The 23,856-nt window shown below is 43.3% G+C and overlaps 1 protein-coding gene across 1 annotated transcript in view; it reads left to right on the top strand.

Moving 5' to 3' along the window:
- ADCY10 (adenylate cyclase 10) overlaps positions 1–23,856 on the top strand; it is a 75,883-nt gene that overhangs the window by 26,452 nt on the left and 25,575 nt on the right. Inside the window, exons 12-21 of the mRNA XM_041003250.1 lie at positions 1,076–1,131; positions 2,139–2,292; positions 5,022–5,214; positions 5,700–5,786; positions 8,202–8,476; positions 11,944–12,080; positions 15,254–15,382; positions 16,840–17,118; positions 17,256–17,546; positions 23,537–23,606. Of these exons, the coding sequence (XP_040859184.1) occupies positions 1,076–1,131; positions 2,139–2,292; positions 5,022–5,214; positions 5,700–5,786; positions 8,202–8,476; positions 11,944–12,080; positions 15,254–15,382; positions 16,840–17,118; positions 17,256–17,546; positions 23,537–23,606 (1,671 nt within the window). The remainder of the gene's footprint in view (positions 1–1,075; positions 1,132–2,138; positions 2,293–5,021; positions 5,215–5,699; positions 5,787–8,201; positions 8,477–11,943; positions 12,081–15,253; positions 15,383–16,839; positions 17,119–17,255; positions 17,547–23,536; positions 23,607–23,856) is intronic.

Here is a 23,856-nt window from a genome sequence, read left to right as displayed (position 1 = left end):
GCTTGTTAGCTTGTCTATTCTGCCAAGCTAGAATGTCCTGCCAAGGGCTCAGTAACAGAATCAGGATTGTATTGGTTATTAGTCACTTTTGTTTTCCTGGGAGTTAACATACCTAGAATATCAATAAAATGTTATTTGAGCAAATGAAAGATTAATGATAATTTATTTGTGAGTACTAATCAAATGTTAGACATTTTTACCTCAAGATATATAACTTACTTTTACCACTGACTATCTGAAGTAGAAACTATTGCCTACATTTTGTAAATTTTAAAATCTGAGAGTCAGAGATGCTGAATAACTTGGCCATAGTCATCCCTCTAATAAGCAATAGAACAGCCAGTACAATAGCTCAATTGGTTAATCTCCTTTTAAGCAGTGGGATCCCATATGGGTGTCGGTTCATACCCTGGCTGCTCCTCCACTTCCCTTCCAGCTCCTTGCTTGCAGCCTGGGAAAACAACAGAGGATGGTCCAAAACCTTGGGACCCTGCATCTATGTGAGAAACCAGGAGGAAGCTCCTGGCTCCTCGCTTTGAACTTCTCAGCTCCAGGTACTGTGGCCACTTGGGCAGTAAACCAGCAGATGGAAGATCTTTCTTTCTGTCTCTCCTTCTCTCTGTAAATCTGCCTTCCAATGAAAATAAATAAATCTTTAAAAAGGTGGGGAGGGCACTGGAAAGTTCCATAACAAAGGACACAGATACAGGTTAAGGTGAACAAACAAGACCATTGCTCCATACCTACCACACAAACCTATCTAATCCCAAAGCCCAGAGGCTCCTATGTTGTGTGTCTGCTTTCCTGAGAAAGGGGTTTATTCTGCCATTGCAGATTCAAGAAGCATTTATTGATCCATGTCCAGGTGCCGTGGAAACAGCTGTTTGGATTCTGCTCTCAAGGGAGACCTCCTCCTCTCTCTCTTGACATATGCAACCCTTGAGCCAGGGGATAGATAGTTATTAGAAACTGAAAAGGAAGCTTTGCAGACTAAGACCTAAACCCCACTGCTCTCAACATTGCCCTGTTTTAAGCCTAACATCTGTTTTTGTTTTTGTTTTTTGCTTCTCTTCAGCAACTTTGGGATGGCATACCTTATCTGCAACAGAAATGAGAGTTATCCCTTGCTGGGTAGGTAGCAGCCTTGATTTTAAATGTCCTGCTGAACTGTAACAAAGCATGCAGAAAAATACACTGATGAGAAGTGCAAAACTTAGTGAATTATCATACAACAAAAACACAGTCTCCACCTAGGTCAAGAAATGGAAAAATAGCAATATTCCAGGGGTACCTATGTGCATTTTCTCACTTCTCCCCCAGAATTCCAGCAGCTTAGATTACTTAAAAGTGTTTTAGATTTCATGTTGGTGGGATCATACCTTGTGTAATTACATATACCTTATTTTCCTCATCAGTATATTGTATTGTGAAACTTGTTTTGTTGATGCTACTGTAATTCATTGTCTGCCATGGTTATGAGGTTATCCATATTGTAAATAGACAAAAATCTCTTCATTCTGTTGCACAGTATTTGGGCTGTTTCCAGTTTGGGATTCTTATGAATAATACTGTCACAAACAGTAATAATACTGTCACAAACAGTAATAATACTGTCACAAGCTCCTTGCAAAAGTTTTTGGTGAATACATGTATGCATTTCTATTCAATGTATATGTCGCAGTGAAATCGTTGGGACAAAGAGTGCAATTTTAGTAGATGAAAATAAGAATTTTTTCAAAATGGATATACTTATTTGTATTCTTACCATTAGAATTAGGGACATGATCCACGCGGTTGCAGGGTTGCAAGGCCATCCTGTAATTGTTCTCCTAGACCACAAGCAGGGAGCTGGACTGTAAGTGGGTTAGCCCAGACTTGAGCTGGCACCCAGACTTGAGCTGAGACAGGATTCTGGAACGTGCAAGGTGAGGATTTAGCCACTGAGTCCTTGCACCAGGTCCTGTAAAAAAGCGTTTTTAAAAGTTTCACTGCACACAGTGTCATGAAGCTTAATGAGTAAAGTCATAAAAAAGTGCCAGGGTAGTCTCAGAAGGAGTGTCACTATGTGCTTTTTCATATATACCCAATTATTCTATGTTGATTGTGTTTGCTCCCTTTTTAAACAATAAAAACAACAGGACGTGATAAGGAGATCAAATACTTCATGTGTGTTATGAAGAAATTTTTGATATCCAACTGCAGCCGAGTGCTAATGTATGAAGCATTATCTGGATATGGAAAAAGCCAGCTACTCATGGAAATTGAGTACCTGGCCAGAGGGGAGAGCCACAGGTGAGTGTGTGGGAGTGAGCATTCCTTGTGGAATCAGACAGCCCCAACTGCCCTGAAAGAGTTGTATTTGTTCTGATGCTCCTCTCTTCTTTCCACGGTTTGACTTATGTGTTATAAATACTTCATTAACAAGAAATATGTTTAAAAAAAACACACCAGGAAATATATTGAATTAAGAAAGAAAGAACCTGCACTAACCCATAGGAATCTTAATTTTTTCTATTCTAGGAATCATAATTTACTGCCAAAAGGAGCTTAGGTATTTTAAAGCTCCCTAGATAAGTCTGATACATCACATATGCTGAGAACAACTGGCACAGATGAAAAAGCAAGGCTGGATTTGGTCTGTAGACGCATGGTGCTTATTCAGCTAGCTGACAGGCAATCGCTGGGTCATAGTGTTTAGGTCCGAGTTAGGAGTGGGGAGTAATGGGTCTCTAGAAGTTCAGGCTAAGGTACCTACCTCGTATTATCCATCTGTTTTCACATGAGTGTCATGAAGGCTATCCTTGGGACCGTCTTCCTAGCAGCCTCATAGACGTGGACAGAATGCTATTCGGTAACTACAGTGATGACCAAGATAATGGTGATAGTGCTTCATATCTTCCACTGTCTCACCTAAAGGGTATAAAGGGAAAATATTAATTCTTTTTAAACAATTGTTAATTTATTTTTGTTTATCTAAAAGAATTTAGAGGCAGAGACAGAGAAATCTTCCATTCACTGCTTCATTCCCCAAATAGCTTTAATGGCCTGAGCTGGGAACATCTGAAGCCAGGAGTCAGGAGCTCATTCTGGGTCTCCCACATAGGTGCGGGATTCAAGCACTTGAGCCATCTCTGCTCTTTCCCAGGTGCATTTGCAGGATGCTGGATCAGTGTTGGGGCAGCTGGGGTCCAAATCACACCAGTTAACCATATGCTATTTCCAGCTGTATATGTATGCATTTAATATTGTTTTTACTGGAAAGTCATGCTTACAGAGAGAAAGATCTTTCATCCATTAGTTTACTCCCTATGGGGCCGCAATGGCTGGAGCTGATCTGAAGCCAAGAGATAGGAACTTTTTCCAGCTCTCCCATTGGGTACAGGGTCCCAAGACTTCGGACCATCCTTCCACAGACAGGGAACTGGATGGGAAGTGGAGCAGCTGGGACATGAAATGGAACCTGTATGGGATCCTGGCATACGAAGGCTATTGTGCTAGGCTCTTTAGCTGTATTTCTATCCCTCTTTAATGTTAGGACTGAGACAGGCCAGTTTTTTACGTTGTTGACAGAAAATTCACCACAACCAAAAGGCATACGTTTATTTAGACACATATTGAATTCCTGTGATATTCCAAGAAGTGTTATGTGTAGTGTCTATTTGCCAGGTCTGTCACATCAGCCATGAGCTGAATGATGTAGACAAGGGAACTTTATTGTCTTACTGTCTGGAGGAGTGTAGGAGTTCAAGAGAGTGTCAGCAGGGTTGGTCCACACTCAGGAAAACGAGAAGAATCTGTTCTAATCCTATTACCTAGTTCTGGGGATTTTCTGGTGATCTTCAGTATTTTTCTGTCTTCATTGTCACATGATCTTGTGTGTTCTCTATGTCTACATCCTGCTATAGGAGAGAACGACAGAGAGAGAAAGCTACTCCATCTGTAAATTTGCTCTCTAAATGGCCTCAGTGACCACTAGGCCAGAGTGAAGCCAGCAGCTTTATCTAGGTGTCCCATGTGGGTGGCTTAGGCACTTAGGCCATTTCCTGCTGCCATTTCCGATATGTTATCAGGGAGCTGGATTGAAAGTTTTACAACTGGAGAATGAACAAGCACTCACAGGAGATGCCAACACAGCAGGCAATAGTTTAACCAGCCAAGGCAAGCCCCACATTCCCCCTTTTCATAGGCTTACCAGGACTTGACCTGTTGCTCACATGGGGGATTCTGGCATCACACGCTGCAGTTTAATCTACTGCGCCACAATGGCCACTTCAAATTGCCCACTTCTATAAGGATACCAGTTATACTGGATTAGGGGTCCACCCTACTCCCAATGCAATTTTAACTAACTACATTTATAACAAACTTATTCCCAAATAAAGTTATATTTTGAAGCAATAGGATCTAAGAATTCAACATATGGATTGGGGTGGAGTTGGGGTTGGTTTACGAGTCAACCAGTAACAAACACCAAAGTTGTGGATATGAATCACATCTGATCCATACCCTCAAGGAGCTCACAAAGAAGAGAGAAGACAGCAAGAAAAGCAGAATATAGTGAGGGTGACGGTGGGGACAGGAAGTGGAGTATTGTGACACAGAGATAACAGAATGAGGTGGTGGAAAGTCTTGAATGTCACAGAAGCGACCAAATGGAAATTTTATGTGGGCAAGTGGCACAAGGAGATCCTCTTCCAATGGACTCCAGGTATCTATGAAGGTGATGCTTTCCAAGGGTCCTGCCACCAGGCATGCTGTTCTGCAGTGGAGATGAGACTAGGAGAACCTGAATGAGGGCACAGGCAGCAGTGGTGCAACGATAGAGAACTGGATTAGATGATCAGAGTTTAAGATCATGGTGGAAGCAGGCTGTTGTATCAGAAATGGAAGTGAAGAATAGTTTCTGGGTAACTTGATAAACCTGTTACTCCAGCTGAATATGAGGGAAAGCTTCATTCAGTCTTTACCATTTCTAAAAGAAATCTTTCAACTCAATTACAATTCTTGATTTTTCTCCACAGGACTATTGCTATTGCACTTACTAAGGTCAGCTACCATCAGCCTTTTTATACTATCCAAATACTAATGGCCAATGTCCTAGGTCTGCATACTTGTAAACATTACAAAGAACGACAGACCAACCTTCAAGATAAAGTCAAGACCCTGTTGGATGAAAAGTACCACTGTCTTCTTAATGATATTTTTCGTGTCCAGGTATTTAGCTTGTATTAGCCTTCTGGTGCAGCTGCAGTGACTGTTCCTTGGTGCCTTAGAATTATCTTCTCTTTGTCCTTTATTTTCTTTCTCTTTTCCACCTGCAGCACCCAGGTGTTAAGATGATGGCTCCCAATCCTCCTTGAGTGTGCACCTGTATTCTTGAGACCAATTGGTGGTATCAAGATAAACCATACTCACAGAAATCCAAATGGTTACCTACTGATGAGTCTCCTCACCGCACTGTTCATGATAGCCACACCAGCTAGTCTAGGCACAAAGTCACGACATCCACAAGTGACTGCCAATGCAATGACATGCATGCCTTATTCTTTCCCTAGTTTGCCTGGCTCATTATTACATAGAGGGTTAGAGCTGGAATGATACAAAGCAGTTAAGTGATTTTTTTTTTCCCATAAAGTCACAGAGTAACTAATTCCTTTTGCCATTTTCTGATTACCAATATTCTGTGTTTCTTTGTATAGTTCCCCATTTCCCGAGAGGTTTCCAAAATGACCATCTTGAGGAAGCAGAAATATCTGGAAGCATTGTTTATGAAGATCCTGGAGCAAGTAAGAGTACCTGGAGGTCAAGCTGTGGGGGAAAGAAAAGTAGATGCAGATGGCTGCACAGCCAGGTGGCTTGAGTGTGACAGACCACCCAGCAAGCAGCCCTGGACGTCTGTGAAGGGTTTGTCTGTCCTGCAGACCTCCAGACTTTTCAGCTGAGAACCTCTCTATTGCACTTGGATGTACTGACTCGCGTTGAATTCAGTGACCAGCACCAAATCCCCTTTTTTTTCTCTTTCAATGTCCTTCCTTTCTCTTCCTGATTATTAATATATAATAGAACGGCAAATTCACTTATCCATCATTTAAAGTTAACCTTGCCCCCTTTTCATCCATATCCACTCAGTTTCCAGTCTACTACTTCTATCTTGAACGGTGTCAGGAATCTCATGGACTTCTGGTTCCCACTGCCATCATTAAGGCTCCTATCTCTTCTTGGCCTATTTGCATAGCTTTCCCATATGGGAACCAGTTCTAATTCCAGCTGCTCCACTTCCCATCCAGCTCCCCACTTGTGGCCTGGGAAAGTAGTTGAGGATGGCCCAAAGTCTCGGAACCCTACACCCGCTTTGGGAGACCTGGAAGAAGCAATCTCCTGGCTTCTGGCTTCAGATTGGCTCAGCTCTGGCCATTGTAGTCACTTGGGGAGTGAACCAGTGGAAGGAAAACCTTTATCTACTGCTCTCTGTAAAATCTAACTTTTCAATAAAAATAAACACCTTTTAAAAAAGAAAGTATAAAGAGTAAGAATGGGTTAATTCAATCTCTTCTCAATTCAGAGGGAATGGGAGTTGGGGAGATCTCTATTTAGAAACCTTACATGGGAAGGCAGGGCTGCTATGCAAGGGGTTGACACTGCAATGGATGCTCCATTTTTGCTTTTTTGCTTTGTTTGAGATGGAGGGAGTAGGGAAGCAGAGAGATATCCAGATGAAACAGATCTGTAATGCACTGGTTTATTCTCCAAAGAACTATAATAGCCAGAGCTGGGCCCTGCCAAGGCTAGAAGTCAGGAACTCAATTCAGGTCTCTCACGTGGGTAGCAGCGACTCAGTCATCGGAGCCTTCACTGTTTCTTCCAGAGCCCACATTAGCAGAGGCAGGTAGCAAAGCCAGGTGCCCTAGTATGGGATGTAGGCATCTTAACTGCTAGGCTAAACATCCCTACTGAAGCTGCAAATGTTGAGAATCACACACCTAGGATAATGCCTGACCCCAACACATGCACAATAAATGCATAATGAGTGAGTGAGTTATTCTGACTAGTGAGAAAAGGGTAGTCTACCAGAGAAAAGGGACACATGATTAATTCTTAAATGTAACCACTACCACAACTTCAGCTACAATAGCTTCAACTGAATATATGTATACACTTAATATATGTTGACTGAGTGATTTCAATTAATGAGTCTCCACCTCACCTCCCCAGGAAAACTTAAAAATGTGTCAGTAGGCATTGAAATGACTTATGGGGCTGGGTTTGTGGTGTTGACAGTGAATCTACTGCTTATGATGAAACCATACCTGATATACTGGATGCCATACTTGAGTCTCAGATGCTCTGTTTCCTAGTATGGCAGTGGAAGATGACCCAAGTGTTTGGGTCTCTGCCACCATGGGGAGACCTGAATAGAGTCCTAGATTCTGTTTTGGTGTGGCCTGGCTCTGGTTGTTGCAGCCATTGGGTGAACCAGTTAATAGATGATCTCTTTTTTTTTTTTTCTCTCTCTCTCTCTTCTTCTATCTCTGTCTCTCCCACTGTTTCTCTCTGTTGCTCTCTCTTCAAATAAATAATCTTTTGAAAAATGAATTGTAGTCAGAGCCAGCATTGCTGCATAGCAGGAAAAATCACCACCTGTCATGCCTGCATCCCATATGGGTACCAGTTAGAGTCCTGGCTGCTCTGCTTCCAGTCAAGCTCCCTGCTAGTGCTCCTGGGAACTCAGCATAAAATGGTCCAAGTGCTTGGCCTGGCCCAAACATTGTGGCCATTTGGGGAATGAACCAGCAGACAGAAGGCCTCTCTTCTTTCTCTTTCTCTCTCTGTAAAACTGTCATTCAAATAAACTTTTAAAAAGGAATTTTAGTTAGTATACATCAGTTATTTTCATGTAATCACACTTTTACTTGGCTTTTGTGAATACCCTTACAATTCCATCTCTCCCACAGACTTCCATTATCTTTACATAAAGTATTATCCAAAGAGATTTTACAGAAAACTCTGTCCAAATTACCACAAATCCCAAACTGGTGAAATGCAATTCAATATAGTTATTGGAAAGAAGAGATTTAACTTAACTGCTTCTTTCCCTTCATCATAAAGAAGCCGCAAAACAGTACACACATGTTCATATGCCAAATGTATATGTAGAAACTGGATGTCTTAGAGCGTGGCTTTTGTTTCTCTACTTTATCCAGACAGTAAAAGAGGAAAGGGTGATTTTCATCATCGACGAGGCCCAGCTTATAGATTACGCCTCCTGGATCTTTATGGAGAAGCTGATCCGGACTATTCCTATCTTCATCATCATGTCCCTGTCTCCCTTCACTGAAGTTCCTTGTGCAGCAGCCAGTGCCATCATGAAGAACAGGTACACCACCTACATCACTCTCGGAGCAGTACAGCCCAAGGACATCCGCAGCAAGGTCTACATGGACCTCAATGTGACCTCAATCCCCAAGGAGCTGGACTTGTAAGTTTCCCGATGCTAGCCGGAAGTCTTTCTGTCTGCACTGATTCCCCAGACCCAGATGTACTCGTTTGTTTGTGTTTTTTTTTTTTAGCATGCATCTTGACATGTGTATTTTAATAGCTTTCCTGGTGACATCTTCACAGGTGGCCCTGGGTTGTGTGTGTGAATTAGATAGTGCCCCCTTTTCCATGTTATGTCCCTATTCCACCTTCTCACACTTTGGCTGAGTGTGTTTGTGCTCCTTCCATTGTGCAAAGTCTGGGTATACTCACCTTACTTACTGATTTCTGTTTCATTTATCTGAAAGACAGAGATGGACAGTCAGAGATCTTCATCCTCTGGTTCCATTCTTCAAACGTCTGTGATATCTAGGGCTGGGTCAGGCTGAAGTTCCATTTTTCATCCCACATGGGTGAGAGGGACTGAAGTACTTGAGTTGTCGCCTGCTGCCCTATAGGGTACACATTATCAGGAAGCCACATTGGAAGCGGGAAGAGCGAGGACTCAACCCAAGCACTCCAACATGCAATGTGAGTGTCTCAGGCAGCATCACTTCTGTTTGTTTTTAAAGAGTTAATTAGGGAGGCCCAGCACAGTAGCCTAGTGGCTAAAGTCCTCGCCTTGCATGTGTTGGGATCCCATGTGGGTACTGATTCATATCCCAGCTGCTCCACTTCCCATTCAGCTCCCTGTTTGTGGCCTGGGAAAACACTAGAGGATGACCCAAAGCTTTGGGGCCTATACCCATGTGGGAGACCCGGAGGAAACTTTGATTCCTGGCTTCAGATCAGCTCAGCTCCAGCCACTGCAGCTACTTGGGCAGTGAACCAGTGGATGGAAGAGTTTTCTCTCTGTCTCTCCTGTTCTCTGTAAATCTGTCTTTTCAACAAAAGCAAATAAGTCATTTTTTTAATGCTGGAAAGGCAGAGGTACAGAGAAAGAGAGAGAGAAAGAGAGATATCATCCATCTGCTTCATTCTTCAAATGGCTGCATCAGCCAGAGCTGGGCCAAACTGAAACTAGAGGCTTCATTTGGGTCTTCCACATGAGTGCAGGCTCCAGGGACTTGAACCATCCTTCTTTGCTTCCATAGGCACATCAACAAAGAGCTGGACCAGAAGCAGAGTAGCCAGTGCTTGAACAGGTGCTCCTATGGGATGCCATTTCTACAAGCAGTGGCTTTACATGTTACATGATGATGCTGTGGGCACTTAATCTCCCAAGCAGCATTTTAACCATTAAATCAACTGCCTACCCTCTATTTATTTATTAAAGATTTATGTATTTTACTTGAAAGTTGGAGTTACAAAGAGAGAGGGAGAGACAGAGATATCTTCTATCCACTGATTCATTTTCCCAAACCAAGCTGGGAACTGAAATTTTTCCAGGTCTCCCATGTGGATGCAGGGGCCCAGTCACTTTGACCATCCTCTGTTGCTCTCCCAGGCCATTAGTAGAGAGCTAGATCAGAAGTAGAGCGGCCAGGCTTTGCATCAGTGCCCATGAGAAATTCAGGAGCAACAGGTGGAGAATTAGCTTGTTACTACTGTACCAACCCTACATTTTATTTTTATTTCCTAAGATTAAATCTTTCTTCCCTCTTATTTATTTGAAAGGGTGACAAAGAAATGGAAAGTTTATTTTTTTCCATTCACTTATTCATTTCCAAATGTTTACAACAGCCAAGGCTTGGTCAGGCTGAAATCAGGAATCTGGAATTCAAACTCAGTCCCCTCTGTAATTGTCAGAGTTCCAAGAACTTGAGCCATCATGTGCTGGCTCCCAGCTTGCACATTACTAGAGAACTGCACTGGGGGCAGAGTTGGCCCTGGAACCAGGCTTGCTCTCTGATGTGGGGTGTAGGCATGCCAAGTGATACTGAGCCAAATATCTCTTCTCTCGCGCAGGGAGTCTTATAGAAGCCCTCTTAAGAACACAAAGTCTCTTGTTTAGCTGGCTATTTACAACACATTTTATATATGGTTTGGGAAAAATTCCACGTCTGTTCTTCCTCTAGGAATTCTGCCTTGGGACTACTGCTGGGGAACAGAGTAAAGCCACTTCCTGTCTTGTGCCCTGGCTGCTCTGCTTCACACCCAGTTCCATGCTAAATGACCTTGGAAAAGCGGTGCAAGATGCCTTGGGTGAGGCTCCTGGTTCCTGGTCTTAGGTTGGCTGAGCTCTGATCATTGTAGCCACTTGAGGAGTGAACCAGTGGATGGAGGATGCCTGTCTCTTCTGTGTCTCCTCCCAGTAACTCTTTCAAATAAATAATTTTTTTTAAGATCTATTTGTTTTCATTGCAAAGTCAGACTTTACAGATATAAGGAGAGACAGAAAGAAAGATCTTTTGTTCGCTGGTCCACTCCCCCAAGTGGCTGCAATGGCAGATCTGGGCTGATATGAAGCCAGGAGACAGGAACTTTTTCCAGGTCTCCCACATGGTTACAGGGTCCCAAAGCTTTGGGCCGTCCTCTAGTGCTTTCCCAGGCCACAAGCAGGGAGCTGGGAGGGAAGTGGAGCAGCCAGGGCACAAACCAGAGCTCATATGGGATCCCAGCACAAGCAAGGTGAGGACTTTAGCCACTAGGCCACTGTGCTGGGCCCTCAAATAAATAATTTTTTTAAAAATTTGCCTTGTCCTTGAAAGAAAGATGTTTGGGGCATCGTTTAAAACAACCCCAGGCCCAACCCCAGCTTTTATAGGCATTTGGGGAGCAAACCTGTAGGTAAAAGATCTTTGTCTTTCTTGCACGCACTTTCTGTCTTTCAAATGGAAATGAAAATAAATTAATAAAAATGTATCAAAATAGGTCCAGGCATAGATTTGATTCTCTTTCTCTCTCTATGTATGTTTTTTATGTGCCTTAACTTTTGATTCAGCAATCCTATTCCTAGTGAATCTATGTCAAAGGTGAATTAGCATGACAATGACATACAAGGACAGAGTTTTTGCTGGGATGTTATTTATACCAATAAAATATGGGGAATAATTCAGATGATCCTTCTGAGGAGATAATTGAATAATCTATCAACACAATGAAGCACTATATACCAACAAAAAGAAATGTGAGAAATCTATCTGCATGAGAGTGCGACCAGTAAAGTGTGTTGTGTGTGTGTGTGTGTGTGTGTGTGTGTGTGTGTGTGTGTGTGTATGTTTGTGTGTGTGTGTGTGTTTACTCTTTAAAAGAAACACTGGAACAATAGACCAAAAACCTGTGGGATAGAGGAATGGAGTGAGACTGAAGGTGAACTTTATTACATAATGTGGGCTTTGAAAACATATGCATCGTTTCACATAGTTAAAAAATGAACTAGAAAGAAAAAGAAAAAAAAAAGCCATTGCTACAACATGGAAACATGAGAAGAGATTGTTGTGGACCAATTCAGAAGCTTCAATATTTCTCCTACCTGAAAGTAAGATGGTGCATCCATGTCAGCAGGTCGCATTGTTTTCATGCCAGGTACTTGGTGGAAGGCAGCTGTGGGATCCCATTCTACTGTGAAGAGCTGTTAAAACACCTTGACCACCACAGGGCGCTTGTTTTCCACCAGATGGAGCTGGAGGAGAAGACCAAAGTGACGTGGAACAACATGTTCAGTAAGTTCCACGAAGAAGGCTCCTTTCCCCTCTGTCCTGCAGTGCAGGTGGCAAGAAAGGTCTTTTCCCTACATGAATTCCTGCAGGGTTAGAAGGTTTTATTTATGGCTTGTGGCAATATATAAAATCTGTAGCATTACAGGCTCAGAGAGAACATCTCATTGTTTGGCATTGACTAAATTAGGCTACAAACTGTATACCTGCTCTAGCTGTGAATGAGAGAAAGCAGAGGAATCTGAAGGCTCAGGACCAGAGCCAGAGACTTAAATGTTATCCAGGGGGAAGAAAGTCCTCGCTTTCCAGAGGTAAGGCGTTTAGCTCCAAAGGAACGGTCAGGGCTGCAATGGTGGTGCAGCGCAGGTTACGTTCTCATCAGAATCCTGGTGGCTCGACTTGTGATTCGGTTCCCTGCAAGTGTATCCTGGAAGCTAAAATGGTCCAAGTACTGGAGACCTGCCACCCACCTGAGAGGGCAGGATGCAATTCCTGGCTGAGGAGTGGCTTACTCTGAGCTGCTTTTGATCATTTTGGGAGTGAACCAGTAGACAGCAGAAGGAAGATGTCTTGCTTTCAAATAAATAAACAAACCTTTAACTAACTAAAAAAAAAATGTCAGTGAGGTTCCTTTGCTACAAAGATGTTCAAGGGGGTGAAATGTGACGTGATAGCGTGAAGGAGGTTGACTAAAATTTGGGTTAGGGTCACAAGAGGGTATAAGAAAGGAAGTTAGGGTAAGGATACTGTGGAATAGTAGGAAAAGTCACTTCTAATCCAGCTCTATGATACTGTGCCTGGAAAACAGCAGAAGATGATCCAACAGCTTGGGTCCCTGTACCCACAAGGGTGATCCCAAAGAAAATCCTAGCTCCTGGCTTCAGCTTAGCCCAGCTCTAGTCATTATGATCATATGGGGAATGAATTAGCAGTTGAAAGATTTTTCTCACTTGCTCTGTTTCTCTCTTTCTCTCTGTTTTCCTCCCTTTAAAATAAACAATATTAAAAAAAGGAGAAGAAGAAAGTAAGTCAGAAATAGATAAGGAATTAAGATCAGAGAGAGCCAGGTTTGTTTGCCCCTGCTGGTGTTTTTAGGTTGCTTGGTTTTTCAGCTCCAAATCTGGGTTATCTAAGGTGGAAAGAAACCCCAGGGAACCCATGTTCTTCCTTGAGTCCCAAGGTCCCTAGCTGACCTGACTTCTCTCCAACTTTAATGTCTTATTTCATTCATTTATGTATTAAATCTGGGGAGTGATTGTATTTAGCAAGAGGAATAGGGAAAAACAGTCTCCCCTGTCTTCCTTGAAGTGTAAATATTTTTTTTCGTGGCTCGCATTAAATGATGGTAACTTAACAGCCACAAGCGCAGGACACCTGCAGAATCATAACTACTCCAACTCTAAGATCACTCTGTTTCAGACCCTTGTTTCTAACTGTCCATTAGGGGTGACTGTCTCAGAAATAAAATCCATTATACTTTCTCTTAAACTGTACCAGCTTGATTAATGGCATCCTTTTGGGTTTCTCTCACCTGCATGGCTATTTTGTCCCATTTGTTGTACCTTTTACCTATTTTATCTGTCATCATTCTCAATGATCCATTATCATAATTTTTTCATGGTCTTCCTTGTGCTGTACTTTAGCCTGCACTGAATGTTGCTTCCAGTGTTAACTTTCCCAAAATAATGGGTTGTATTACTACAGTTCCACTTCTCTTCTAGAAGCCCCTGGCATTTCCCCCATTGCCTAGAGAATGGCGTTAAATGCTCTTCATAATCCACCTCTGCCCTGGTGGCAATGCAGCACTGCCCATGCCGGTTCACATTCCCCTGACCTGAACCTTTGTGCTGGTCTCTGCATTTTCCACTTGGAATATCCCTTCGTCCCCCAAGGACCAATCAAAATATTTCCTGACTCTACCATACATAAATTAAATTGTCCCTAGTCTCCACAACACATGAAACTTTGGGGCTTCCTGGTGTTCTGATTAGTTACTCATAGAAGTCTCCCCTCTAGTGTTTAAGCTCCTGGTAGGGCTGGAAGCATGGGCTGTTCATGTTCGCCTCCACAGAATGGTCAAGCAGGAAGTTCTTAATCATTTGGTCCCGTGTTGAGGCTAACTGTCTAGCACTTACTAGTCATGCCAGCTCATGTGTCACTCATTTGCCGCCTGGCAACCCAGCTCTTTGCTTGTATGACTTATGTCTCCACGAGATGAGAAACATGGCTTCGTTCACCTTTGCATTCCAGCTCACCCAGCACAATGTCTGGAAGCTACTGAGTATTTCCATGAGTGACTGAAGGGACAAGTCAATGATGAGCTTGGAGGCACTAGGATATCAAAGTACTAAACAAGCCAACTTTTCAAGCCTCACCAATTAAAAAAAAGATTGATTTTTTTAAATTTGAAAGACAAAGTTACAGAGAGAGAAGGAGATATAGAAAAAGATATCTTCTACCTGCTAGTTCACTCTCCAAGTTGTCACAACGTCTGGAATTAGGCTGGACTGAGACCAGGAACCAAGAGCTTTTTCTGGGTCTCCTATATGGATGTAGGGGCCCAAGAACCTGGCCCGTCTTGTACTGGTTTCTCTGGCTTATTAACAGGGACTTTAATTAGAAGTGGAATAGCCATGGACTTGAACTGGTGCCAGTGCTGCAGGTGGAGGCTTAATCTACTATACCCCAAGCCTTACCATTTCAAAATATCTTTTTCTAGTAATAGTCTTCTCTGAATCTCCCACAAAATGAGTTTGCATCTGAGTGTGGGTGTGTGAATGCACATACAAGTATATGTTGCCTAAAATGTAAGACCTTTTTTCTGTAGGTATTAATTTGTTAGAAAGATAGAGTTGCAGAGAGGGAGGGAAAGATAAGAGATAACCCACCTGCTGGTTCACTCCCCAAATGGCCACAACGGCCAGGGCTGGATCAGGCCAGAGCAGGGACCCAAGAACTCTATCTGTGTAGATAGTAGGTGGGCCATCTTACACTGCTTTCCCAGGTGTATGAGCAGGGGACTGGGTTGGAAGTGGAGCAGTCGGGATAGGAACCAGTGTTCCATGGAATGGCGGAACCATAGAGGGTGGTTTAACCTGGTGTGCCTATACACCAGCCCTCAAAATCAGACTAAGAAAGGAAAAAGACTCTTAACCTTTCTTCTTTTTGTCTCCCCGTAGAGAATTTCATTAAGGTAACAGAGGAGTTAAAAATCCTTACTGACAGCGGTGATGAGGGGACTGAAGAAGTCTGCAACCTTGCAAGTGGCATCCGACTGAAAAACCTGTCCCTCCCCGCATCACTGAAAGGTGAAGATTTGATCTGGTATATATTTTTTCTGCCTTTGGGATGCACTGTTGCTTTCTCTAGGTTTCTATCTGCTAAAGGAGGAAGGTGGGAGCACCAGTGGACTGTTGTGTGTGGTCCTGGATGGGAGCAGGTGACATGGCTTCCTTGGCTCTTCTGGTTCCATGTGGGAGCCCCCCTCCTCCTTTGGGTATTCTGTAATCTGGTATGAATGAAGGGCTATCCAACTGCATGGAAGAATGAGGCAGGGTGTTTTCTATCACATAGAAACCAAGGGAGTGGGAGAATATTTCTGTTGTCTGCTTTGATGAGAACGAAATGGCAAACAAGGGAGTTTATGTCAGAAATACATACTACCCTTTTAATCCAGTCATTCATTCTTGAGAGAGATTGCATTCCCACCTGCTGGTTCATGCCTCAAGCAGGGACTCTCTCCACCTCCCCAGTTGAAACTGATGCTGAGGATCAGCGCTCAACTTTGATTTCCCTTGTGGGTGACAGCTACCCAATGACTTGAGTTGTTACCACTACCTCCCAGGGTCTGCAGCAGAAGGAAGTTGGTCAGGAGCAAAGCCAGGTATCGAATCAGGGCTCTCCAACATAAGATATGGGCATGCCCCTTGGCATCTTAATCACTAGGCCTAGCATCTCACCCTATCACACTTTTAAAGAAAATTGACTTTCAGGCCAATTTTAGTATGCATTCAACTCCAATTCACACCATCCATAAGTAAGTATTTAGAGTGATAATGTAGGGACAGTGCAAGGTTGTTGGTCTTCAAAGGAGCACCATTTATGTTTCACTTATTGTGCCTTCTAAAGAAGGAAGGTGAACTAGCTTAATTTCCACTGTGCTCTGCGGACAAGCTCAGGAGTCCATGTTCTATCCTTAATGGAAAGACACCCTGACCAAAATGTCCAGGATGTCACGTGACTCATGATGCTCAAGCTTAGATGAGAAGTTGGGATTGGAGCTATGAACTCTCTGACACTTGATGATGACATAGATGAGATAATGTGTTTCAGGAAAATAAATGAAACTCTGAGACAGATAAAGAGAAGCCTTATTGCCAGCAGCTCCCAGGAGGGAGAAGAGCCAGGGAATGAAACAGCAGGGGACAGCTGGGGAAGTTAACAATGAACAGAAATGACAGGTGAGCTTTTTTCCGGCTACTATGTCACACCTCTCCTTGCACAGCCTTATCACACTGTAGCATATCATCAGAGCACCTTGAAGTCAATCTTACTCCCGTCTGATCATCATGCCATAGCTTCTGCAACCTTTGCTCTCCCAGCATTGAGCTATCTATCCATTAGGTTCCAAACAAATACCTCTTTAGGCTTAGCTTGGCTGGGATTTTGTCTTTAAGAACTGTAAAGCAGATCAGTCGTTCAACTCTTAAGCCCATTAGGTAAACATGGATAACTTGTTCCCTGTGATGTGGCTTTTCACCTGCAGAAATCTCTCTGGTCCAGCTGGATAGCATGAGCCTTTCCCAGCAAATGTTGGTGAGATGTGCTGCCATCATTGGCCTGACCTTCACCACAGAGCTGCTGTTTGAGATTCTCCCTTGTTGGGACATAAAGATGATGATCAAGGCTCTGGCAACTCTAGTGGAATCCAACATTTTTGACTGTTACCGGAGTGGCAAGGACCTCCGACTGGCCCTGAAGCAGAATGTGACCTCATTTGAAGTGCATCATCGCTCCTTGTTTCTGCAGACCACTGAAAGGTTGGGTAAGTAACTCCTATAAGTGTTCCTCATTTCCCATCGACGGAAGGTGTGTCTGAATCAAACAGTTGCTCAGGGCTAGGCACCAGGAGCTGGCTTGTGCATCCTGCCTGGTTCAGAACCTCTTTTCTGTTCCCTGTAGCTCACCTCGAACAGGAGGAACTCCGTGAGCTAGAGAGCAAGGTGATTGAGTGCCACATCATTCGATTCTGCAAGCCCATCATGCAGAAAACAGCCTATGAGCTATGGCTCAAGGACCAGAAGAAAGCCGTGCACTTGAAGTGTGCACGTTTTCTGGAAGAAAACGCCCACAAGTGCTTCCATTGCAGAAGTGGGGACTTTGTTCCCTATCACCATTTCACAGTGGACATTCGACTCAACACCCTGGACATGGATACCACTAAGAAGATGGCTGAGTCCTATGGATTTGAAAGTAAATTTCCTTGCTTCCTAATGAACCCTAACTATTCCAGGGGATTCTAGAGACTAAGGTCAAGAAGGGGTGGGGCTGAGCCTTCAAGGGGTCAAGTACCCTGGGTTTGGGGTGCAGAGCATAAGGCAACTCCGGCAGCATGGTGCCAACAGGAAAGGCAAGTGCTGAGGAAGGTGCAGGCTGCTGTCTAGTGGGACCCGCCTCACTGTGACTCTCAGGGAAGGCTTCAGGGGCTCTCATCCTTATGTGGCAAAATGAAACGTGACCAGGGCTCCAATTAAAATGTCCTGTTTATATCACATCAAAGGATGAAAGCCAAGTGCTGAGGGCGTGGGGTCTGACATGATGACATATGGCAGCAAAAGCAAAACCCACCAGGAGTATTAAGGATGTTGTGGCTTCGTTGGTTTAATTTGAGACAGGCTCCATTGGGTAAAGGAGTGGGAGACGATTAATCAGGGATAGGCAGCTCAGAAAAGAGAGTTTGGCTTCAGAGCATGGACTCAAGACCATCTGAAAAGCAGAACTTTTTCACTTACAACCCAGTAACATAAACCAATCTCAAGAGCAGAATTGGGATAGGGGTGTGTGTGTGGGGGGGGGGTATGGAGTGGGTGATAAAGCACCCGAGGACTCAATCACAGCAGGCAGTTCATCCTGAGAGCGCTGTGAGTGGGAGAGGACTTCGGCAAGGGTGCTGGCCCGGTGCAGTGAGGCTAAGGGGGCAGGCAGCGGAGAACTGAAGCAGATGCACATGCAGCAGGAAACCTCATGCAGGATCCTGCACAGGGCCATGATCAAAGAGCACCAAAAACATCGGTAGGAGGGAGCTGCCTGGAAGAGATGAGGCAAAGGGGAAGAATGTTCTAGACTGTGTGGGATCAGTGAGTTTGTCTCTCTCTCACACACACACACATTTTGTAGACTGACCTCATTTTGGGGGAGATAAAATGAATTGAGTCAAGTTGACAGGTAGCAGATAGGACAGTGTGAGCTCTGGCTGCTTTGGGCAGGCTGGCCAGAGTCATCAAAGAAAGCAGGTGCAGTTATTTTTGGATTCTTCACTGACCCTTGGCAGTCCAACCCTGGCGGGCATGTGACCATCTCTGCCGGTGGTGGCTGGTGTGACCTTTCAGCGTGAACTCCATCCCAGTGAGGTCAGGCTGCTCTCATTGCCCTCATCACGACTGTCTCCTGTTCAAAGGCGGTCAACCAGATGTCCTTCAAAGACATTGTTCTTTTTTTCTATTATTATTATTAATTGTATTGCATTATGTGACACAGTGTTATAGGCACTGGGATTCCCCCCACCCCTCTCCGAACCCTCTCCCCATGGTGGATTTCTCCACCTTGCTGCATTACCACGGTTCAAATTCAGTTGAGGTTCTTTCATTGGAAATATTTACCAAGCATAAAGTCCAGCATCTTATTATCCTAGTGAGTTCAACGATTTCTTGGTGCGACCATCTCTGGTCTGAAGGTAAAGCCAGAAAAGTATTATCCCAATCAATTAAAAGCCCCAACATAACATCAACAACAATTTACAACATTATGGCATTAATTGACATGGTATTGATTAGCCAATATGTTAATAGGAAAATGCATGTTCGCAACTGCATCCTGTGACTTCTTCATAGACATTTCAGTTTTGGTTTATATTCAACCGGGTTCTATACACCTCAAAATGGCTATAGATTACTATTCAGCTGTCTCGTGTCTATTTTTATTTTAGTATTTAGCTGTTTATAGTGTTGAAGCACGATTTTGCTGAACTTGGTTGTTTTTCGGATGGTCTGAACTGGCTTATAACTCTAGCAAGACATATGTCATCAGTTTAGGTACAGAACATTTTTTTTTGGAGGGGTGTGCAGAGAAATCCCCAATACCCCAGTGAGGAGTAACTAATCTTTGTGTCCCACCTAGTGAGGAGAACATTGTTCTTAATTCCCTAAATGTTTTATCGTGAAAAATAATTATCCCGTGACCCACTGTCCTCCACTGCTCCAGTAACATTTTTAACTTAGCTTTTCTTTCTAACCATTCCTTCCGTCTACTAAAGGCTGTGATAAAACTGTTTTTTTTTTTAAGTGAAATTCTGACCTTACCTGTTTTCTTGCTCGAGTAGATGAGGATTTAACTGTCACACCACTCCTCAGCAACTCCTTCCCTATATTCTGTTACTCCCAGGTGACATGAAGGTGTGACATGACAAGCTGGATGAGTTTATCCATTCCAGAACCAACTAATACACATACTATGAATAGGTTTCTTAACAAATGTTTACTTTTCCAAGAGCGTCTAGAAAACGGCTTCTTGCAATGTTTTCCTTTTAATTTCCTGCTTTAGTCTTTGTTATCCCTACAAACTTTTTAAAATACGGAGGAGGAGGGGTGTGACATTTAGGTAATACTGGGCAAGGATGGAATTGGAAGCGACTCATGTTAATGTGAAATAGCTCTGGAGCATCCAAGTGGCCAGGAGGCAGCTGACTATACATGAGGTCATAGTTCAAGTAGCTGTCAGGGCTTAGGGATGTTACATTGAAAGTCAGTGTCATAAGGAAGGAATTTAAAGTCATGGGGAGACCTCTTGAGAATTACATAGCGTTGTAAATTTCTAGTTTTCTTCATATTATTGACTTTGTAGTGTGGCTTTTCATTTAAGGGGATGTATGGTAACTGTGTAATGGAGACTATCACGTCCAGGTGTAAGGATATAATGCAGTAAGCATCTCTACTTCCAGATCAAAGATGGACTCCCAATGAAGCTGTTTACTGTTTACTGATGGGATGCTGGACTCTCTGCCATTGTTCACGTTGATGGACATACGACTGTTTATGAAGAACTATACTATAGTAATAAAATAGGGGAACTCAGAGAGAGGGAAGGGGATATGGGTTGGAGGTAGGGGAACTCCCAAGGCCTATGAAACTGTATCATAAAATGATAATAATAATAATCATCACAATAATAAAATGAAGTCATGGGGAGATTGAATTATCTAAGAGAAACTGTGGCTGGAGAAGGAAGCCTAGCTCCAAGGTGAGGCTCACTGATATTGATGGTTTTGTTGGGCTTTTAAAATTATTATATTATTTAATTTTTAAATTTTTTATTTTAGCAGATTCAGTATAGTTTCTAGATACAATTCTAATGACATAATGATATTCCCTGCTTCTCTCCTTCCATATTTTCTTCCCATGATCCTTCATCATTGCTTTTTGTTCTCTTTTTCAGTTTTTGAGATATCATCTCTTAAATTTACTTTACAATAATAAGGTTTAATGCTTCACTAAATAAGAAGTTTAGCAAGTATAAAGCAAGAAGATCAGGCTGGTGTGGAAGTCCAGTGGCCAAAGTCCTCGCCTTGCACTCAGGAGGGTCCCATACAGGTGCCCGTTCATGTCCCAGCAGCCCCGCTTCCCATCCAGCTCCCAGGGGCTTATGGCCTGGGAAAGCATTGGAGGATGGCCCAAAGCCTTTGAACCCTGTACCCATTTGGGAGACCTGGAAGAAGCTCCTGGCTCCTGGCTTCGGATGGGCTCAGCTCCAGCCTTTGCGGCCACTTGAGGAATAAATCATTGGACAGAAGATCTTACTCTCTGTCTCTCCTCTTTTCTGTGTATCTGACTTTGCAATATAAAAAAATAATTTTTAAAAAAAAATAAATTACAAGTCATTAAAATTATAGTAGTTTAGCAATTTTACCCACTCAATAGACAAAGGTATTTGGGGTCTGCTGCAATAGTTTAGTAGCTAGATCCTCACCTTACATGTGGCAGGATCCCATATGGGTACTGGTTTGTGTTCCAATTGCTCTGGTTCCCATCCAGCTTCCTGGTTGTGCCCTGGGACGGCAGTAGAGGATGACCCAAAGCCTTGGGACCCTTCACCTGTGTGGAAGATTTGGAACAGCTCCTGGCTGCTGGCTTCAGATTAGCTCATCTCCTGCCATTTTGACCAATTGGGGAGTAAACCAGTGGATGGAAAATCTTTCCCTCTGTATTTCCTTCTCTCTGTAGATCTACCTTTCAAGTAATGATAAATTGTTTTAAATGTTTTCTTCAGGGGGAGGGTTGTTTGGGTTTTTTTAAAGATTTTTATTCATTTTTATTGGAAAGTGACATATACAGAGAGGAGGAGAGTCAAGAAGATCTTTCGTCCACTGACTCACTCCGCAAGCGACTGAACAGCAGGAGCTAAGCTAATCCGAAGCCAGGAGCTTCTTCCAGGTCTCCCACATGGGTGCAGGGTCCCAAGGCTTTGGGCTGTCCTTGACTGCTTTCCCAGGCCACAGGCAGGGAGCTGGATGGGAAGCGGGGCTGCCAGGATTAGAACTGGCACTCATATGTGATCCTGATGTGTTCAAGGCAAGGACATTAACCACTGGGCCACCATGCCAGGCCCTCAAGTAAAAATCAATCTTAAAATAAAAAAGAAAAGAAAGCTTTACAAAACTGCATTTGCAGCAATACTCTTTATTACAAATAAGGGAGAATATGCAGTATTTGTTTTTCTGTGTGGCTTATTTCATTCAATGTGATGTTCTGAGTTGTATTCATTTTGATGCAGATAGTAGAATTTCGTTCTTTTTTTTAAAAAAAATAGTTAAATCACATTTCATTGTATGACTTACCACATTTTCTTTATCTATCTGTTGACAAACACTTGATTTATTCTGTACTTTAGCTATTGTGAACAGCACTGCTATAAACGTGGTACATGTATCTATTTGATTCAACGTCTGCATGTCTTTTGGGCACATACCAGTAGTGAGATTGCCTGATCATAAGACAAGTCTATTTCTATTTTTTTATGAAATCTCCATACAGTTTATAAGGTGGCTATACTAATTTACATTCTCACCAAGATACGTAAACATTCCCCTTTCTCTGCATCTTCACCACCATTTGTTACTCTGACTTTTGGAGAATAACAATTTGTCAGAGGTGAGATGATGAAGGAAGGAATTTTTACATATCCCAAATCAGGAAAAGAGAGCATGGTCAATTGTACCAAATGTTGCTGAGAGGAGCAGTCAAACGTGGGTGAAGACCCACTCGCTGGAGCCATCACCAGCGCCTCCTGGAACACACTTAGCAGGAAGCTGGACTTGGGAGTAGAACTGGAACTTAAAACGAGACACTCCAAAGTGGGATGTGAGTGTCTGAAGTAGCACTGTCAGCTTGAGGTCAAATACCCAGCTTAGAGTAAAGGTTTCTTTTAAAAATGATTTAGTAGTTATTACTTGAAAGGCAGAAAAGCAGAAACAGGAAGACAGAGAGAGAGAGAGAGATGTTCCATGTACTTGCTGACTCGCTCACCAAATGCCCACAGCAGCCCCTGCTGGGTCAGTTCAAAGCTGGAAGCCTGGGACTCAGTCTGCGTCTCCCATGTGGTCAGCAGGAACCCAGGCACTTGAGCATCACCTGAAGCTGGAATCAGAAGCCTAGCCAGCACTCAAATCACGCACACTAATATGGGACGCAGCTAGGCATCCCAAGCGGCAACTTCACTTCCGCAGCAAATGCCTGCCCCTGGAAAGAAAAGTTGTATTTCTTTGTATTGACAGATTTTTTAAAACTTACTTATTTGAAAGGTAGAGTGAAAGAGAGACACACAGAGAGAATCTTCTTTTGCTGGTGCACTCCTCAAACAGCCATAATAGCTAGGGGTGGATGGGTTGGGCTAAAGCCAGGAGCCAGGAGCCAGGAGCCAGGAGCCAGGAGCCAGAAGCCAGGAGCTGGTGTCTCCCACCTGGAGGTGGGGGCTCTGGTCCATCTATGAGCACTGGGAAATGCATGAGTTCCTAGCTGGGCAGCAGCAGCCCTCCGTTAAGGGGCAGTGGGCACTGGGCAATGCAGGAGCTCTTGGCTGGGCAGCAAAAATCTTATGTTAGGAAAAAGGCACAAGAGTTTTTGATGGATACCAGACAACTACAGAGGACATTTCCAGGCTCCATATGACTCACTTGTTTATTGATTTTCTAGCTAAAGAAGAGACCAAGATTTCCAAAGTAGAGATTCCTAAGAACTCTGAATTATTTCCTGAAAACCTCAGGTACAGGGATGCATATCATTGTTTAGGAAGCACAGCATAAACAATTGTTAAATTTAAAACACAGAACTTTTTGCTTAGTATCATTTGGGCTCTTGGGAAACTTGTGGGAAAGAACGGGGAAGTGGGGGTACCTGGTGAGTGTGGCTAGCAGAACCTACCTGGTGTTAGAATATCTTGCTCTTTTGTTAGCATGTAAAGCTTTTTTTTGATATTGAAAGTTGCCACTTCCTTTCTGGTTAGTTTTAAAGAC

The sequence above is a fragment of the Ochotona curzoniae genome, unplaced genomic scaffold (genome assembly GCF_017591425.1).
Source record: "Ochotona curzoniae isolate NIBS_2020 unplaced genomic scaffold, NIBS_Ocur_1.0 scaffold_2683, whole genome shotgun sequence".
In the NCBI taxonomy this organism is placed as follows: domain Eukaryota; kingdom Metazoa; phylum Chordata; class Mammalia; order Lagomorpha; family Ochotonidae; genus Ochotona; species Ochotona curzoniae.
Note: the sequence above shows the minus strand (reverse complement) of the source record. Positions and strands in the feature narration are given on the sequence as shown.